The sequence below is a fragment of the Channa argus genome, chromosome 2 (assembly GCF_033026475.1).
Source record: "Channa argus isolate prfri chromosome 2, Channa argus male v1.0, whole genome shotgun sequence".
NCBI lineage: Eukaryota > Metazoa > Chordata > Actinopteri > Anabantiformes > Channidae > Channa > Channa argus.
Genome location: NC_090198.1, coordinates 661,938 through 680,822, shown reverse-complemented (window position 1 = coordinate 680,822; position 18,885 = coordinate 661,938). Strand labels below are relative to the sequence as shown.

General features: G+C 38.9%; 1 protein-coding gene across 1 annotated transcript in view; it reads right to left on the bottom strand.

The window, feature by feature from the left end:
* LOC137119608 (transmembrane channel-like protein 3) overlaps nt 1–18,373 on the bottom strand; it is a 38,346-nt gene extending 19,973 nt beyond the window's left edge. Inside the window, exons 1-10 of the mRNA XM_067495864.1 lie at nt 18,160–18,373; nt 16,079–16,225; nt 12,676–12,751; nt 8,562–8,643; nt 8,199–8,305; nt 7,232–7,330; nt 6,920–7,062; nt 3,130–3,277; nt 2,986–3,029; nt 2,475–2,622 (exon numbers count right to left, since the gene is read on the bottom strand). Of these exons, the coding sequence (XP_067351965.1) occupies nt 2,475–2,622; nt 2,986–3,029; nt 3,130–3,277; nt 6,920–7,062; nt 7,232–7,330; nt 8,199–8,305; nt 8,562–8,643; nt 12,676–12,751; nt 16,079–16,225; nt 18,160–18,284 (1,119 nt within the window). The 5' untranslated portion in view covers nt 18,285–18,373. The remainder of the gene's footprint in view (nt 1–2,474; nt 2,623–2,985; nt 3,030–3,129; nt 3,278–6,919; nt 7,063–7,231; nt 7,331–8,198; nt 8,306–8,561; nt 8,644–12,675; nt 12,752–16,078; nt 16,226–18,159) is intronic.
* Between the last annotated feature and the right edge of the window lie 512 nt (nt 18,374–18,885).

The following is an 18,885-nucleotide window of genomic DNA, read 5'->3' as shown; positions in this document are numbered from 1 at the left end:
TGTATATGTTTGTGCAGAAATGTAAATTAACTTGAAGTAACAAGTAAATAATTTAGAATGCTAAAAACTATTAACTTTATTTTACTTTTAACTGTTTAAAAGAGTACAGAGAGCTGCTATGCGGCTGGCCAACACTCAGTAGGAGTCTAAGTTTGGGTTCAGTGCCTTGCTCAAGGACTATTTGACGTGGCCGGAGGAGCTGGGGTTCAAAGCAACAACTGGGTGGACGACCCCACTACCTTCCTGCCCCACAGTTACCCACACTGAACCTACACATATGTCTCCACAAGGTCAGAATTCTGGGTGTCGTCATTACTGACCAATTAAGCATTACTAACAGCATCTCTTGGACGTGCTGGTTTGGCCTCAAATTGGCCTTCTAAATGTGCTACCCAAATCCCTGTGCCGCAATGCAACATGCAAAAAGAGCCAAAAACAATACACGTCACCCCACTCTTTTGATCTCCACCCTGGCTTCCAGTAGTTGTTCGCATTGGGTTCAAGCTCTGATAGGCACCTACAAATTAGTCAAACCAACATCATTGTCCTGCCTAAACACCCATAACCAATGGAATCTGGAGGTCCCTCCATACAGTACACATAAATTTATATGTAAATGTACTAAAAGAGTGTATTACTAGTACCAGTATTCCGTTAACTCTGAGCAGCAATGACTTACTTTATGAATAAAATTGTAACAAATATTACAGATCGATCACGTAAAACAGTGCTAGAATCATCAATAAGGCCCTAATCCCTCTTAGTCTACTTTTTACCCATAGATCTCACTGAGCTAAATTCAATTATTACCTCATTTAATCCAACAACCTGTCTGCTAGACCCTATTCCAACTAAGCTGCTCAAGGAAGCTTTACCCTTGATAGACACTTTCGTATTAGACATAATCAATCTGTGAAAAATACCTGTCTTGACACTTGAGGTGTTTTAGCCAATTACAAACCAATATCTAATCTCCCAATTATTTCTAAAATCCTTATAAAAGTAGTTGGAAAGCAATTATGCAACCACTTGTACAGGAATTATTGTTTGAAGACTTTCAGTCAGGATTTAGAGTTCATCATAGTACAGAAACAGCACTGGTAAAAGTCACCAACGATCTTCTCATGGCCTCAGATAATGGACTTGTCTCTATACTTGTTCTGTTAGATCTTAGTGCTGCATTTGATACCATTGATCCCAACATTTTATTACAGAGACGGGAACATGAAATTGGGATTAAAGGAACTGCACTAGGTTGGTTTAAATGTCCAACCATATCGTTACTCTAGATAGCATACTGGCCTCTAGTACTACTGCAAGGTGCCTTGGAGTTTTTTTTTTTACCAGGATTTGTCCTTTAGCTCACATATAAAACAAATCTCTAGAACAGCCTTATTCAAGACTCTATATGACATTAGATTTGTGTCTTTCTCCTGTAGTTGTCTTTCTCCTTCTCTGTCTCCCTCTCTCTGTCCCTTTCTGCAGGTTTCCCCAGCTTTGGAGCTGTGTGTTTTCCAGTGTGCAGCTACTGGTCCTACCAACCTGCCTGATGTTTTGTTGTTGCTTTTATTGCTCTTTTTTTTTTTTCTCTCTTCACTTTCCACTTACCACAACTGGTCAAGGCAGATGGCCGCCCACCCTGAGCCTGGTTCTCCTGCAGTTTTTCCTCTCTACTGTTGCCTAGGGCTTGTTCAAGGGGGGAATTGTAGGCTTTTCTCTATACATCTTTATAGTCTTGACTTTATTCTGTAAAGTGCCTTGAGATGACTTTGTTGTGAATTGGTGCTATATAAATAAAGTTGAATTGACACAATTCAATTGTGTATCCAATTCACATTATAACTTAAAGATTCCATATTATATTACTCAAATCATGCAATATTTAGATATTTACAAAAAACTGGGTTTTGTAGCTTATGCAATTGAACCCACAGACAGACACACACACACACACACACACACACACACACACACTGTACTGCCCAAGTGTGAGGTGTGTGAACCATATATAATCTACTGAATCCACTAGCATTCAAGCCTCCATTGTGTTTGGACTAAGCCACAGGAAGAACAATGTTAATGACTCTTCTCATGAAGGGAGAGAACTGAGTGGCCTGGTCAAACACACTTTTCCAAAAAGATGGAAAAAGCTAAAGAAAAGGGGACTTTTGTCATAGTTTGGCTGTCTACATAGTCTGGAGACCCACACAAAATATTGATCAAAAGGAGCCAATTTTTTCAAAATGTATCCATGGTTGCAGTGCATGACTTGAAGACTGATCTGGTCGTGGAATCATCAGGGTGACATAACAGCAGCCTTTACAGCCTCTTTAAAGTAAATGAACTGTGACAAATAGATGAAAGCTTCTTGCACTGAGTCAGTCTCAGGTTTCCAATTTTATTGATTCTTCTACCAGTATTGTATGTTGGATAATTGAATCAAATTAATGATGATGTCTTTTCTGTTCTCTTACCTCATTCTTCTCCCACAGTGTTAGCTCTGGCTTCTCCTGCTCCAGTTTCTGAGAACGGTCCACCACAAAGTAGATGATGTAAATGCTACCAGCCAGAAACAGCAGCACCAGGATGTTAGCTAAGATACGCAGACTGATCAAAACTGCCCTGAAACACAAAGAAACTCACTGATCAGACAGAAAGTACACATATCTTATGCACCCTTTAGTAGCTTACAGTTTTCTGAGTGCCATGATGACATCTAACCAGGAGGAGGACACAATATAAATATTCATAATAATTTAATAATAATTTAATTATTTCTTGTCAATCTAACATGTCTCTCTGATAATACTAATATAAAACTAATATAATGATGAATAAAGAGGCTGTGGAGATTTTACAAGCTGGGTGCTGGAAAAAGCTGGATTGATGACGTAACTATCTGGTTATTTCAGCTTACTGGACAATAAGAACACTAATGAAGAACATGCAAAGAGAACATGCCACACAAGCAACAACTACACTTACAGACTGGTATCCTTCTTCTTTTCCTGCTCCTCAACAATTGCTTCCTGTTCAGAAAAAACATTATTATATACATTATTGCAAAAGAGAAAAGTAGGTGTCCCTGCTAGTGTAACTGAGTCCGGTCTGTCTACATGTATCTCTGACCCTGATGTTGTTGACGATGGCAGCTCCTTTGCTCTCTGCAGCCTCTGGGTTTCCTATCAGGTAATCCCAGGCACAGAAAACTCTCCAGCAAAAAGTAAAGTTCTCATCAGATGCACTGGCCAGGCTCAGACGGGAGTTCTTGGCCATTCTGCAGGACAATCAATATTCAGGACACATTATCAAACTGTGCAATCTATTATCACAGCAACAATTTTAGAATTGCAAGGTCAACCTGGTGAGCTGATCAGTCAGTTGGCCAGTTCTCCACTTTGGTTCAGAGGGATTTATGATACATCTTAGCCAGATGTCCACTGAATTTAGGGATATTTATGATGCTTACATTTTTATGCTTTTCACTTTTCCTCATCAAGGCCATTAATGGCCTAGATATAAAATATTTGTATATATTTATGTCTGTTTACAAATTATGGTCACATACTTTGTAACACAAATATCATACTGACTTAAGTTACTCCCTTAAGCTCCATGAATGATTAAAAAGCAGGGGTCCTAATGTTGTGACTTTTTGGCCAAGTGGTGTGACCGGAAACTAAATTTGTCACCAGATGGAAGCATGCTAGCAGTAGATATTAACAATATATAATTGTTCCATTGACTCCTCTTGTAAACTTGCCATTGTGAATGTCAATAAATCCAAAAAATGTGACTTGAAAACACAAGTCACACACAAGTTCCCTTTCAGGAGTCGCCACAGAGAATCATGTGCCTCCATCTAACTCTGTCCTCTGCATCCCCTTCACTCACACCAACTAACTTCATGTCCTCCCTCACTACATCCATAAATCTCCTCTTTGTTCTTCCTCTAGACCTCCTGCCTGGCAGCTCCAACCTCAGCATCCTTCTACCAATATATTCACAGTTTCTCCTCTGAACATGTCCAAACCACCTCAATCTGTCCTCTCTGACTTTATCTCCAACACATCTAACATGAGCTGTCCCTCTGATGTCCTCATTCCTGATCCTGTCCATCCTCGTCACTCCCAAAGAGAACCTCAACATCTTAAGCTCTGCTACCTCCAGCTCTGCCTCCTGTCTTTTCTTCAGTGTCACTGTCTCTAAGCCGAACAACATCTCTGGTTTCACCACCATCTTGAACATCTTTCCTTTCATTCTCGCTGATACTCTTTTATCACACAACACACCTGACTCTTTTCTCCACCTGTTCCAACCTGCTACTCGCCTCTTCACCTCTTCTCCACACTCTCCGTTGCTCTGAACCGTTGACCCTAAGTACTTAAAGTCCTGCACCTTCTTCACCTCTGCTCCCTGTAACCTCACTGTTCCACTTGGGTCCCTCTCATTCACACACATGTATTCTGTCTTGCTGCGGCTAAGCTTCATTCCTCTGTTTTCCACAGCAGACCTCCACCTCTCTAGATTTTCCTCCACCTGCTCCCTGCTCTCACTACAAATCACAATGTCATCTGCAAACATCATAGTCCATGGAGATTCTTGTCTAACCTCATCTGTCAGCCTGTCCATCACCAGAGCAAACAGGAAGGGGCTCAGAGCTGATCCTTGATGCAGACCCACCTCCACCTTGAACTCCTCTGTCACACCTACAGCACCTCACCACTGTCTTACAGCTCTCATACATGTCCTGCACCACTCTAACATACTTCTCTGTCACTCCAGACGTCCTCATACAACACCACAGCTCCTCTCTCGGCACCCTGTCATACGCTTTTTCTAAATCTACGAAGACACAATGCAACTCCCTATGACCCTCTCTGTACTTCTCCATCAGCATCCTCAAAGCAAATACTGCATCTGTTGTTCTCTTTCTAGGCATGAAACCATATTGCTGCTCACAAATGTTCACCTCTGCCCTTAGCCGAGGTTCCACTACTCTTTCCCACAACTTCATTGTTTGGCTCATCAGCTTTATTCCTCTGTAGCTGCCATGGCTCTGCTCATCTCCCTTGTTCTTAAAAATTGGTACCAGTACACTTCTCCTCCAGTCCTCAGCATCCTCTCATTCTCCAAGATCGTGTTAAACAAACTAGTCAGAAACTCTACTACCACCTTTCATTTTCCTCATTCATCAACTCTTCAAAGTTCTCCTTCCATCTTCCCATCACACTCCTGGCACCTGTCAATACATTTCCATCCTTATCTTTAATCACACTAACCTGCTGCACATCCTTCCCATCTCTATCTCTTTGTCTGGCCAACCTGTACAAATCCACCTCTCCCTCTTTAGTGTCCAACCTAACATACAAGTCCTCATATGCCCTTTGTTTGGCCTTTGCCACCTCTATCTTCACCTTACGCTGTATCTCCCTGTACTCCTGTCTACTCTCTTCAGTCATCTCAGTGTCCCACTTCTTCTTAGCTAACCTCTTTCTCTGTATACACTCCTGAACTTCATCTTTCCACCACCAAGTCTCCTTGTCCACTTTCCTCTTTCCAGATGACACACCGAGTACCCTCCTACCTGTCTCCCTGATCACATTAGCTGTAGTGGTCCAGTCATCTGAAAGCACCTCATGACCACCCAGATTCTGTCTCAGTTCCTCCCTGAAAACTATACAACATTCTTCCTTTTTCAACTTTGACCACTTCGTCCTCTGCTATGCTTTATTCCTCTTTATCTTTCTCACCACCAGTTATTTTACACACCACCATCAGTGTTGTCTGGCTACACTCTCCCCTACCAACACTTTGCAGTCCCCGATCTCTTTCAGAATACAATGTTGACACAAGATGTAGTCCACCTGAGTGCTCACTAGTGAAAGTGTTCACTACAGCCATTTCCATCCTCTTTGCAAAGTCTACCACCATCTGACCTTCTGCATTCCTGTCCTGAAGACCAAACCTGCCCATCACATTCTCATCACCTCTGTTCCATTCACCTACATGCCCATTGAAATCTGCACCAATGACAACTCTCTCACCTCTGGGGATGCTCTGCATCACTTCATCTAACTCATTACAGAATTTCTCTTCTCTTCTAACTCACATCCTACCTGTAGGGGTTAACCACTAAAAACATTGTATTCAATTTCCAGCTTCAGACTCATCAACCAGTGTGATACTCTTTTCACCTCTAGAACATTCCTCACAAAATCCTCTTTCAGGATAACTCCTACTCCATTTCTCTTCCTATCCAACTCATTATAAAACAACTTGAACCCTGTTCCTAAACTTTGAGTCTTGCTACCTTTCCACCAAATCTCCTGGACGCACAGTATATCCACCTTCCTTTTCTGCAGCCTGTCAACCACCTCTCTAGCCTTCCCTGTGATAGTCCCAACATTCAAAGTCCTTACTGTAATTTCTACATTCTTGGCTTTCCTCTTCTCTCTCTGCCTACAAACACACCTTTCTCCTCTTCTTCTTCAACCAACAGTAGCCCAATTTTCACCGGTACCCTGTAGGTCTACAGCATCGGTGGTGGTTGTTGTTAACCTGGGCCCCGACCAATCTGGTATGGGAGTCAGATTCGGTGTGGAGGAAGTCAGATTCGGTGTGGAATATAATTTTAATCATATATGATAATAATATTTTAATATCATATTTTGCCTTTCATCTGTGTTAATTATGTTTTTATCTTTATCTTGTTATTTTATCTTTTTTTTTTGCTAAAGTCACTTTTCAATGAGAAATATGTTTTTGTTAAAAAAGACACTACTGTATAAAACCAAGTCATAATGTTCAAAACTGATCTTAAAAATTGCTTAAAATGACATCAAGAATTACATAATAATATTACGTCATCATAAATCATTATGACATCAGTATAAGTTGTAAAAAGCATGATGATTACTTTCTTAACAGAATGATGAAACTGTAGGCAAACACAGCCATCCCAACCAGGAAGTAGGCAAGCGGCAACCGATAACCAGCACTGCCAATTTTCCTCACGCTGCCATAGTAACCATAGAATAACACAGAGTACTGCAGGTAACCCTATGGAGAGCAAACACACACGTTGACAACAAACAGTATTTCATCCCTACTCTGAATGTATGTATCTTGTGGAAGCCAAGGTCAAGGAGGCAGTAAAGAAATGTTAATGCTCCATTGTGTCTGTAAGTAATGTGCTATTGATAAAACAGTAAAAAGAAGGCAGGCTTACCCCAAGAGACCAGATGGTGTCCAGGTCCTGGGCAGAAGCCAGATGATCTTTGGGGATAGTTTTACTCCTCGTTGTTCCAAAAGGTGCTCCAGCCAGCAGCTAATGTAAAACCACAGAACAATTCAGTGCATTATGATACTATACACCAAAGACCCATCATGTGCTGGATAAATGCAGGTAGAAAGTACAGGGATAGAGTCTTTTTTACTTTTTAATGTATAGAAGACATTTGCTATAGAAGTCAAAAGTAATTGTAGTGCTTAACAAAGAACTGCATGTTGAATCACTTCACATGAAAAGTGTCAACATTGCTGAATACATGCTAACATTTCTACAATTGTATAAAACAAGCTGCTAGTTTACATTTCTAATAGTAATAGTAATAGTGGAGGTGGTCTAACCTTACATTCAATATCTTCTCACATAAACCAAATTATTAAACAGGCAGAGGCATCAAGGTGTTTGATGCTGTATAATATTACTTGCTACGCAGACGTGGGATAAAGGAGGGACGGATAAAAGGTGACAGTGAAAGGCGAGCCATAGCAAAGCTGAAAGGAGTGAAAGATATAGAAAAACAAAATGAAGGAATAAATTTAGGCATTGGGGATGATTAATCATGTCTTGGGAAATTGCCTGTGTCTACATGTCAGTGACAAACATAAATCCTGTCGGCAGTTAGTACTTTAACTGCATGAGCTGATGCTGCTCGAGAATAACCCAGGTACACCACAAACAATTACCTTTTTTTCCAGTAGTACTTGAGGGACCAAAACATTTAAAGCCATTTATAATTTTTTTGTTTACCATGTGTTACAGAAAAACGGGGCCAATATGGTTATACACATGATTATTATGGGTCCGATTAGTGCTAATTGGTTTCTGTACAGAGCCTCTAATTCATCAACCGTTTACATAGGATTCACATTGTTACTGTCATAGTAAATCGTGTCAGAGACTTGTTAACCTCTGGTAGGACGATGAACGCTCCAGTCATGATGGTGAGGACAATGTTAATACCGAACAACCATCGAAGGAAGATGAAGTAGGAGGCCACACCTGATCCAAAGTGACCTCAACAAGACAGAGAAAAACATGATAACTTCAATTACAATTAGTCGATTATCCAAAGCAACTAACAAGTAAGTAGCTAAAGTCACATGTGTATGATACGTTATAGACAATCAGAGATGCATATTAGAGATGGTACACAGATAATTACAAAAATCAGTCATGGTGTCAAAAATCTTCATTTTCTGTGCCCTGTAAACACCACAAACATTATCACGATATTAACAAATCACATTAAATTGGATCTCGTCTGACTCACTTTCAATTTTTTTGATCCTCACTTCCCATGGAATAAAGAGAACCACAATGTTGTAAAGCAAACGGGAAAGTTTCTTCAGCAGCTACAGGAGGAGACACAGAGTTAAAGGAGCACTGAAAAGTCTGACAGTCACGCACACCTTCACAATGTGTAGAACATGGAGCAATGGTTTGATACTGAGACATGGGTGATCCCTCCGGAAGATGGGGCAAAACCCTGCACCCCGCAATGACATAATTTTATTGAACTGCACGAGCCTAGTGTTTGCCTCTGAATTTTTAAACCTCTGTGTCAGACTAGTGCATGTCTCCTTGTTGATAAATACTCCACCAAGCCAGTTCCAGGGCTGGTTCAAAGCCAGTGCCGACTTCTGAGAACTGGGTCTGGGACAAGCAAATTAGTTCCAGTGTGCCACCAGCTGTTTCCTAGACTAGTACAAAGAACTGGATTTGACTGGGGCTGGGGTTATTGCGATTCATCAAAACCAAGTGAAGCTTTGCTAAGTATAAAAATGTATGTTTCATTTATTAGGTTTGTATAACTGTGTGTTAGGTGTTTTAGCCAATTACAGACAAATATCTAATCTCCCCTTTCTTTCTACAATCCTTGAAAAAGTAGTTGAAAAGCAATTATGCCACCACCAGTACAGTTTAATTAGTTTGAAGCCTTTCAGTCAGGATTTAGAGTTCATCATAGTACAGAAACAGCACTGGTAAAAGTCACCAACGATCTTCTCATGGCCTCAGATACTGGACTCATCTCTATACTTGTTCTGTTAGATCTTAGTGCTGCATTTGATACCATTGATCATAACATTTTATTACAGAGACTGGAACATGAAATTGGGATTAAAGGAACTGCACTAGTTTGGTTTAAATCTTATCTATCTGATAGATTTTAATTTGTTCAAGTTAATGATGAATAATCCATGCACACATAGGTTAGCTTTGGAGTTCTACAAGGCTCTGTGTTAGGACCAATACTTTTTACTTTATACATGTCTCCTTTAGGCAACATTATTAGAAAACACCATAAATTTCCATTGCTATGCTGATGATACCCAGCTATATCTATAGGCACTTAAATCTATAATAAAAAAAACTTCCTTTCTGCTCTTTCCCGCACTTGCATCTCACGAAATGTGAACACTTTTCTTATAGGACTTTGCTTTGATGTTTTCTCCTTCACTTAGATTTTTGTTGCCTATTACCTCACTCTTAAGTCGCTTTGGATAAAAGCATCTGCCTAATGACTAAATGTAAATGTAAAATGTAAATGTATATCTACCTATGGAACCACATGAAAAAAAATCAGTTAATCAAGCTTCAAGCCTACAAGACATAAAGCCCTGGATGTCCCATAATTGTTTACTTTTAAACTCAGACAAAACTGAAGTCATAGTATTTGGGCCCAAAAAAATCTCAGAAAAAGTTCATCATAGTACAGAAACAGCACGGGGTGCTGCACTCGATACCATTGATTGCAACATTTTATTACAGAGACTGGAACATGAATTTGGGATTACAGGAACTGCACTAGGTTGGTTTAAATGTCCAACCATATTGTTACTCTAGACTACTTACTCTAAGTCTGGCCTCCAGTACTACTGCAAGGAACCTTGGAGTTATTTTTGACCAGGATTTGTCCTTTAACTCACATATAAAACAAATCTCTAGAACAGCCTTCTTCCACCTACGGAACATTGCCAAAAGTAGGAGCATCCTGTCTCAAAGTGATGCTGAAAAACTGGTCCATGCATTTGTTACTTCTAGGTTGGACTGCACTGAACTCCTTTCCTTTTCTTGTCCCTCTCTGCTCTCCTCTCAACCCACATTTATTTATCACCACTGTATGACATTAACTCTGTGTGTTTTCTCCTGTAGTTGTCTTTGTCCTTCTCTGTCTTCCTCTTCCCTACCTTTCTGCAGATGTCCCCGGCATTGAAGCTATGTGTTTTCCAGTGTGCAGCTACTGGTCCTAACAACATGCCCGATCTTTCTTGATGCGTTTGTTGCTCTTTTCTTTTCTCTCTTCACTTTCCACTCACCCACACTGGTCGAGGCATATGGCCGCCCACCCTGAGCCTGGTCCTGCTGGAGGTTTCTTCCGTTAAAGGGAGTTTTTCCTCTTCACTGTTGCGTATGGCTTTTTCAAGGGGGATTTGTCTGGTTTCTCTACACCTCTGTATAGCCTTAACCATATTCTGTAAAGTGCCTAGAAATTAGTTTGTTATGACTTAGCGCTATATAAATAAAGTTGAATAGAATTGAATATAACTGCAATGTGACTGATTCCAGTGCAATTGATGTTAGTTAATAACAATAATAAAGGCTTATATAAACATTGTACATTTATATCAAACATAATTTCCTGGGATGATGACATTGTGCAAAGATGTATTTGACCATTGGTGTTTTGATGCCAATGTCAGGTCATTAAGCAATTTTAATGAGACATAGTAGTAACATGCTTGTTATTGTGCTTAGTGTTGCTGTTGCTGGGGAAACAGAGACATACAGCTACCGCCATCCAATGATGAGGGTGTACGGCGGCTCTCTAGTCTGTGAAAAAGCAAAGCTGTCCTACGAACCACATGCAAATCCACCTGTTCAGTTTCTGGCATATAGTAATTGATTTGCAGTCATCAGGGAGCTGCTATCAATTCAATTCAATTCAACTTTATTTATATAGCGCCAATTCACAACAAAGTCATCTCAGGGCACTTTACAGCATGCAGAAGACTCCTTGAAGCTCTCTGAGAGATAGGATATCTTTGTTTTCTACATCAGTGAGTTAACATACCTCTACCTTGCCACTACCTGTGGCAAAAGATTTTCAAAGAACAGCTGACAGCTTACATCACTGATGCAACTAAATACCTTCTAGTGTGCTAATTTGACTGACAGCACAAGAACTAATCTCCATTTTGACATTTAGGCATTAATTGATAGAATATGATATACAACCAGACCTATTACCATACAAGATGTGAAACAATGTAAATGTGCAAAGCTTTTCAAATTTTATGATGGGATGAAAGATCAAATCAAAACAGATATTATGATCATTAATCAAGGTAAGGTCAGATGGACCAGTGATTCCGGTTTTAAGTCAGTGGGAGCCAAACTATAGAATTAATAACTCATAATCAGACTGCTCACTAATGGGCCTGAGGAGCCTGAACATTTAATTAAAATCAGCTATAACAACAGACTATAAATTCAGTCTTGCTGCTACTCTATGGCTGCATAGCTCTCTTCCTCCCTGCCTGTCTTCCTGTCTGTATATGTATATATGCTATACATATGGACAGAATAGGAACGTTATCTGCAGTACAGTATGATATATGTATGTTCAGCCCACAGGCGAAGAAAAGCAATGTTCAAATCAGAGTTTAGGAGCTCATTTAAAATCATTCACTGCGTTTAATCATTCTGGCTTAGATTAAGCTCCTGCAGTGCAGTGAAATAGCACAAAGAACCTCCTGTCAGCACTCAGCAGTCCTGACTGTGCAGTATGGGATACGTATTTCTATGAAGTTCTAGCAACAAACAACAAAACATCGGGCAGGTTGGTAGGACCAGTAGCTGCACACTGGAAAACACGCAGCTCCAAAGCTGGGGACACCTGCAGAAAGGGACAGAAAGAGGGAGACAGAGAAGGACAAAGACAACTACGGGTGAAATCACACAGAGTTAATGTAATACAGTGGTGAAAGTCTGCAGTCTAAGCCTATAGCAGCATGACTATAACTAACCATGCCGCTATAGGCTTGCTATAGGTTGCATTGTGTTGTAATTATATACAGTAATTAAACTGTATTTGTGCTCAGCACGGTGGTCAAATGGTTCAAGCTGCTGCCTCACAGCTAGAATATCCACAGTTCATATCTACTTGTGACTCATGTCTTTCTGTGTGGAGTTTGCATGTTCTCCCTGCGTTTATGTGAGTTTCCTCTCATATTCTAAAGACATGCCTGTAGGTGTGAGTGTGAGTGTGAATGGTAAATGTAAGTTGACTCTCTAATAAGTTGCATTTAAAGCTTGGGTCAGTATTACCCCATGTAGAAGAAAACACCTGTGAGTGTAAATGATTGGATGACTAATGTCCGTACATCAGCTCCTGCAGTCTGGTAACCTCTGGTTCGTGTCAGTCGGCCCTCATACTTCAGAACAATCTCTCTGGCCTGCCTGGGAAACAAACATACACAGGTAGAAGATAACAGGTAAAGGGTCTACAGTAACTAAGTTGGGTTCAGTGTCTTGGTCAAGGATACTTTGACATGTAATGAAAGGAGCTGGGGATAAACCCAACCACTGTAGGATGTCCAATACAGGACGCCGTTTTTTCCAGGGCATCAAATATTGGCGATCTTGGAATGTCCAATAGTAACACCAAAGAAACAAGACCACACAGTTTGATGCTGAAACTATGGGATAAAAACGTGTTGTGCAGTTACTATATGTGTAGTGAAGTCAACCTGCTGTCTCAATGCAGTCGCCACTGGAAGAGGTCAATAATAACCCAGCATCATTAAACTTTTTAATTGCTGGGTTTAAGACACTCATATCACTTGCTTAATGTCAAGAAAACGCTGTGGTCAGGTCACTTCCCCTTTACAAGGGGCGACTGTGGCGCAGGAAGGTACAGCAATCTTCCACCAATCCCAGCTCCTCCAGTCACATGTTGAAGTGTCCTTGAGCAAGACACTGACCCCAATTTAGTTGTTCCCGCTGAGCGTGGGCCAGCTGCATAGCAGCTCCCCCCTCGTGGGTGAGTGTGTGTGATTGTGAGTGCAAATGAGTGAATGAGAAGTGTTAAGCACTTTGAGTACCAATAGGTAAAAAAGCGCTATATAAGTGGAGACCATTTACCATTTACTTCAAATTTTGGTATATTTATATTGAACCAAAACCTATCATCCTTCCATAACATAATCCAGCAAACATTTGCACTGGTGCCACAGTGTCAGTAGGGGAGACACTTTAGGAGTGTATGAAAATAATTTCTAGTAAAACATTTTGAGTTTAGAATGACGTCTGCATTAAGTTGTTGTACTGAGGCTCTGTTGTTCTTATACAACAGTGGTTCCTTGAAAGACTAATTGGTGAATCCAAATAATGCACTATTTCATATTGTTATTATGCTGAATATTTTAAAATCAAAATGCAATAAGTGCTATTAGACAGATTTTCTTTCTAAAACTAGCCACAGCAAACTGGTCCATTGAAGTAAACAGTTTAAAGTGATTGTATGATTTACTGTCACTATGCACCTAATGTACACTCCTCACCCATGAAAAGTGACATTTACAGTTGTCGAATAGACATACTTATATTATGTGATATCAGGTTGATGAGATTAGAATCATGACTCGAACTACAATTTATCAGTAACTGTAGGTAAGAAATCATTGATTTGCGGTGTGAAATATGAGCTGTTATTGCAGTGGGAGTAATCACAGACATTCAGGCTGAGATTAAAGCGAGTGTAAAAACGCAGACTTGCATCCCATCCCTGATGGTGGTAATAAAACCTGTGCGGTAATAACAAACTGCCCATATAAAACCTGTTATCCATGGCACATACTCAGCACATCTTAGAAGCTCTTCATTTACTCCTTCTCTGGCTCAGTCTGTGCTATACTATCTGTTTAGTCATGTGTTAGAACACAGCCATCACAATGTTGTGTGACTCCCAGGGGTCATTTTTTGTTTAGGCATCATGCTGGGTGTTTCCAGCTGTATATTTGTCCAGAGTTGTTTCTGGTAAATAGCAAGAATGTGGTAAAAGCATTGAAAATGTACTTTTTAATGCACTTTAAATCCTGCTGTGAAACCTTTCCATGTCTCTGTCTACTCCAGCTCTGTGTGGCTGTAGGAGTAAATAGGTACAAATTGAATCCATCAGCACAACCAGTTCTTCTATGAGCCTCCACAATGCAAACACATACCCTCTATAGCAAACTCTGTCCTCCAAAAATTACAATCAAGTCCTACTTATCAGCCCCATATCTAACAAAAATGTAACTGAAGTACTATTTGGTTTTTACATAGTGGGTAATACTGTCAAATTATTCACTCTTGTATCGGAATCATTTACTTTCAACACATTGCAATTAAAGCATACAAGGGAACAATTATATAACTCATACATGTTTTTCTTTTGTCTCCTGAGAAGTTATTCACATTCTTATTTTGACATTAGTGACAACTGAAAATCTTCTCAAAATAAGAACAGCTAACATCACATTTAAGAGGAATTACCCCAGATTGGGACAAAAACAAAACAGTGAGGTCTTTCTTGTGTATATTTCAAGGCATTTAAAAAAGATAAAACTACAATATACAACTTATGGGACTCAAAGTCAATTTAGTTAAGTCAAGTAGAGCAAAGTTTAATCAAATAGAGCCACAGAAAATTATTATCTAATTTGGGGATTAAGATGTATTCTTTATAATCTTTTAAATTATCTTTATTGCACATTTTTATTTTTGTCCTCTTCACAGAGATGTAGTCTGTCCCCATGTAAGAGACCGTTAATGGTTAGGTCCTGAGCTAACTGAGTTTTTTGTTTATTCAAGATTTCAAGAGCTGATGTCTATCTAAAAAAAGTGTGAGAACAAAATCTGAAATATGTTAGTTATATTATTATTATTATTATTATTATTATTATTATTATTATTATTATTATTATTATTATTATTATTATTATTATACTGTAATAAGAGCTGAAAAATAGATCAGTGTGAGGGAAGAATACCAAATTTTTTCAGGAACTACATTTCAGAATTTTGAATTGATACAAATATCATACTTGTGTTACAACAAGCGTTACTGTGTCTATAAGAAACAATTTACATAAAGGTTACGATGTGTTTTTAATGTTCTTTTCCTCTAGATATGGCAATGTTTAGACAATTAAAAGCATAAGTTGATGGTGACTGGTTACTTACTAAAAAAGAGAGAGCTTAGGTGTGAGAAAATGTCCTTACATTTTAAATATGACCAAAATCTCCTTATTTCCTCATGATATGTAAGTATGGTGTTTAGTTAGTTTGTGCACTGTAAAAAGGGAAACTAAACTGAACCATTTGCTAGTAAAGTACACATGTTTAGGAGATAAAGTTATAGTAAGAAATACTCATTAATGGTAATTCATTAATGTAATTAATTCTTGAATGTAAATTATTGTAAAGATCTTCAATTAGTTTTCCAATTGAACACAATGGGTAGTTTGTACTTGAAAATTTAATTACGGATCTTTAATTGAAATCTTTAATTGTCAAATCAGATTTGCAAATGCATTGCAGTTGTCATGTGTCTACAGTACTTCATAAGGGTCAGATGGATGAGCTGCTGCCTCATTCAAATTAAATTCTCTGATATTTATTTCCACAGCACTTTTATTTAGAAAAGTATCCTTTCTCCATATGGAGTGTGTGTGTGTGTGTGTGAGTGTTTTAAAACAGTAGAGGATTGCATGGATATGGAGAAAACAATAAAGAGAGGGCTACTTTAGAACTTTGAGCTTGCGTCTCATTGGCCATGGTCTGGTCCGAATATTGGCGATGATCTCCTTCTGGTACTGAATGTTCTGGAACATTTCCTCTGGGTCATTGCTGTCCACTCGCTCATCCTCTTTATCTTCATCATCTGAGGAGCTGCAGGGTAAGTTAAGAGGATCATAAATAAAAGCCTTGTGCTTTACATTGTATAGAGGACAAAAAATAAAGACTATTAAAGGATTGTGCATGGTGGGAGTCTGAGATTTTAACAATGTTTAACTTAGAAAAGCAGTCTCAATGAAAAATTATCAGTGTGCCATTGATAGATGTACACGTATTGCATGATTTTGTCTGACTACCATATTTAAGCAACGTACATGATGCCTTAGTCATGTACTGTGTTTGATATTCAGAGGGGAGTGTTTCCTCATGACAGCTGTATAAATGGGTTATCTTCTCTCTGTGAATAGTTAACAGACAGGAGGTCACCACTTATGTACCCGTAGTTCGGTTCGCAAGTCAGTTTTATGTTTAGTTTAAAATTCATTTTACTATAGTAGAAAATGTTTATTGTCCTATGACTTGTGCGATATCATGTGTGTTAAACACTTTCTTTAGACTGATCAGTTATTAATTATTTTCATCATTGACATTAAGAACTAGTAATAAACTGCAATATGTGAATTATGGTTAATTTTATATGAATTTAGCAGATAGGCAGCTGTAGCTCAGTTGGTAAGGCAGTCGTCCACGGACCATAGGGTCAGTGGTTCAATCCCCAGTCCTGGCTATGGGTCAAAGTGTCTCTAGGCAGGACAGTGAAACCCATTCCCATCCCCAGCTGTGCAGTCAAGTCCAAACCCGGTAGAAATTGGGGAGGGTTGCGTCAGGAAGGGCAACCAGCGTAAAAACTGTGCCGAATCAACATGCGGACAATGATCCGCTGTGGCGACACTGAACTCGCAGGATAAGTCGAAAGGACAAAAAAAAAGAAAAAATTTTCACAGTGCAACACACACTATTAGACACTCATGGACAAGTGGTTATTCAAAGCACTGTTTTATACGTCCTAAAACATATCTAGAGAGACTTCTGAAAGGTGATCAATTTTAAAAAGAAATTAAAAACCTGATGCAGAGACTTCTGCAGTATGACAAATGCCTTGTCGAGCTATTTTCACGTAAATAAAATGCGAATAGACTGTGAAATACATTTATTGCAAGACACAAATAAGATACACAGAGTGTATGTTCATATGAACACTTACTAACATTACTTGATAACAAATTCAATTAATTAAAATCTGGATGATGGAAAGAAGAGTCTAAAGCTCAAACCTAGATTTTTGTCATTTTAAGTATATTTTTTCTCATCTATCTTTCATCTATGCACATTTTTGAAATACATTTTCATTTTTACATCTTAAACTATCACATATTTATTCTCAAAAAGTTGAAATGAATCATTGTGGAGATTGTTGGAAAATCTGCACATTTCCCAACTGCTAATATCAATTTTATGCAACATGTGAAATCCAGTCATCTTGTGTTAATATGTTCTCCAGCTGCTTGAGTGACCTTCGATTTATGTAAATCTGATGGATTATTTGAAAACATGTAAATAGAATTCAACATGGATTTCTCAGTAAGAATAAAACAAAACCTCAAGCTTGTTGCATTTCCACCAAATCATGTTTCATAATGTGAGCTTCATTAACATCATGTTATCAAAATTTGTTGAATTCATAATAAAAATTTGAAGAAAAGCAATTATCATGCTTTGTTCTGAAAAGTCTATACAGCAAAATCATTCCTTTATAGAAAAATGTAAATTCAGACATGGTTGTTTTATTCTACCTACTCACGAGTTCTCAGATGTGCATGGGTGATAGTATATAGTCATAGGAAACACTTTGTAATTTTCCGCAGTTATTAGGTTTAGTACAAGACTAATTGTAAAAACTACAGGATGCCATTTAGGAAGAATGACAGCCATGAGTGAGATGGACAGAGACAGGGAGAGGAAAGGAAAAAAGCTTTATGGATTATTAAAGTGAGATGATCAAATGAAGGAAGAGAGAGCAGACTTACCCCTGCTGGTGGTCCTGGTAGGCTGAATAAATCCTCCTAGAGTTTTTCCTGATACTCTTGTGTCTCTTTGCCACAGACAGAGACCTGCTGCTGCTGCTGACCAAAGGCTCAGACACTATACTCATGCTGACTCCCCTCCGAGTGTGTGCAGGTCAGTGTGTGAGGAGGCTCTGTCTGATTGAATTGAAAATTCTGCCGGAGCAACCTGCTGATGTGAAGCCTGGAGCTGTACTGTAGCCACACACTACAGTAGTTCACATTAAAGCACATTCACTCATCAGTCCAGTCAAAGCCATACTGACTGCTTAAAGGGACAGTAACAAAGAGACCTCGTCTCCTCTGTTTTCACTTTGAGGGTTTTTGTATTAAGGTCTTCTGAAAAACAAGAATATATCTGGTAAAATCCTTTCATTTGAATGGAGGAAGCTATATTACACCTTTATTTTTATTATAGCTTCAAAGTTAGAGAATTGGCTGCTCCTCAAAGATGCATAGTGCAGAGTTATATGAAGAGTCAATGATACAAATAATGTCTGTCTCAAGTCATTACTTAAATAAAGGAATGGATTAATTTACAGTTGGTTAAAAAAGCTTTGGATCCCCTTATTTGACATAGCAAGGAGGATTAATTAATAAAAATTTAAATCATCAATGAAGGAGGATGCAAGCTTTTGCACTCTTGTAATTTTCATTGTTTTACTATACCTGGACCAGTTTACTCAATTC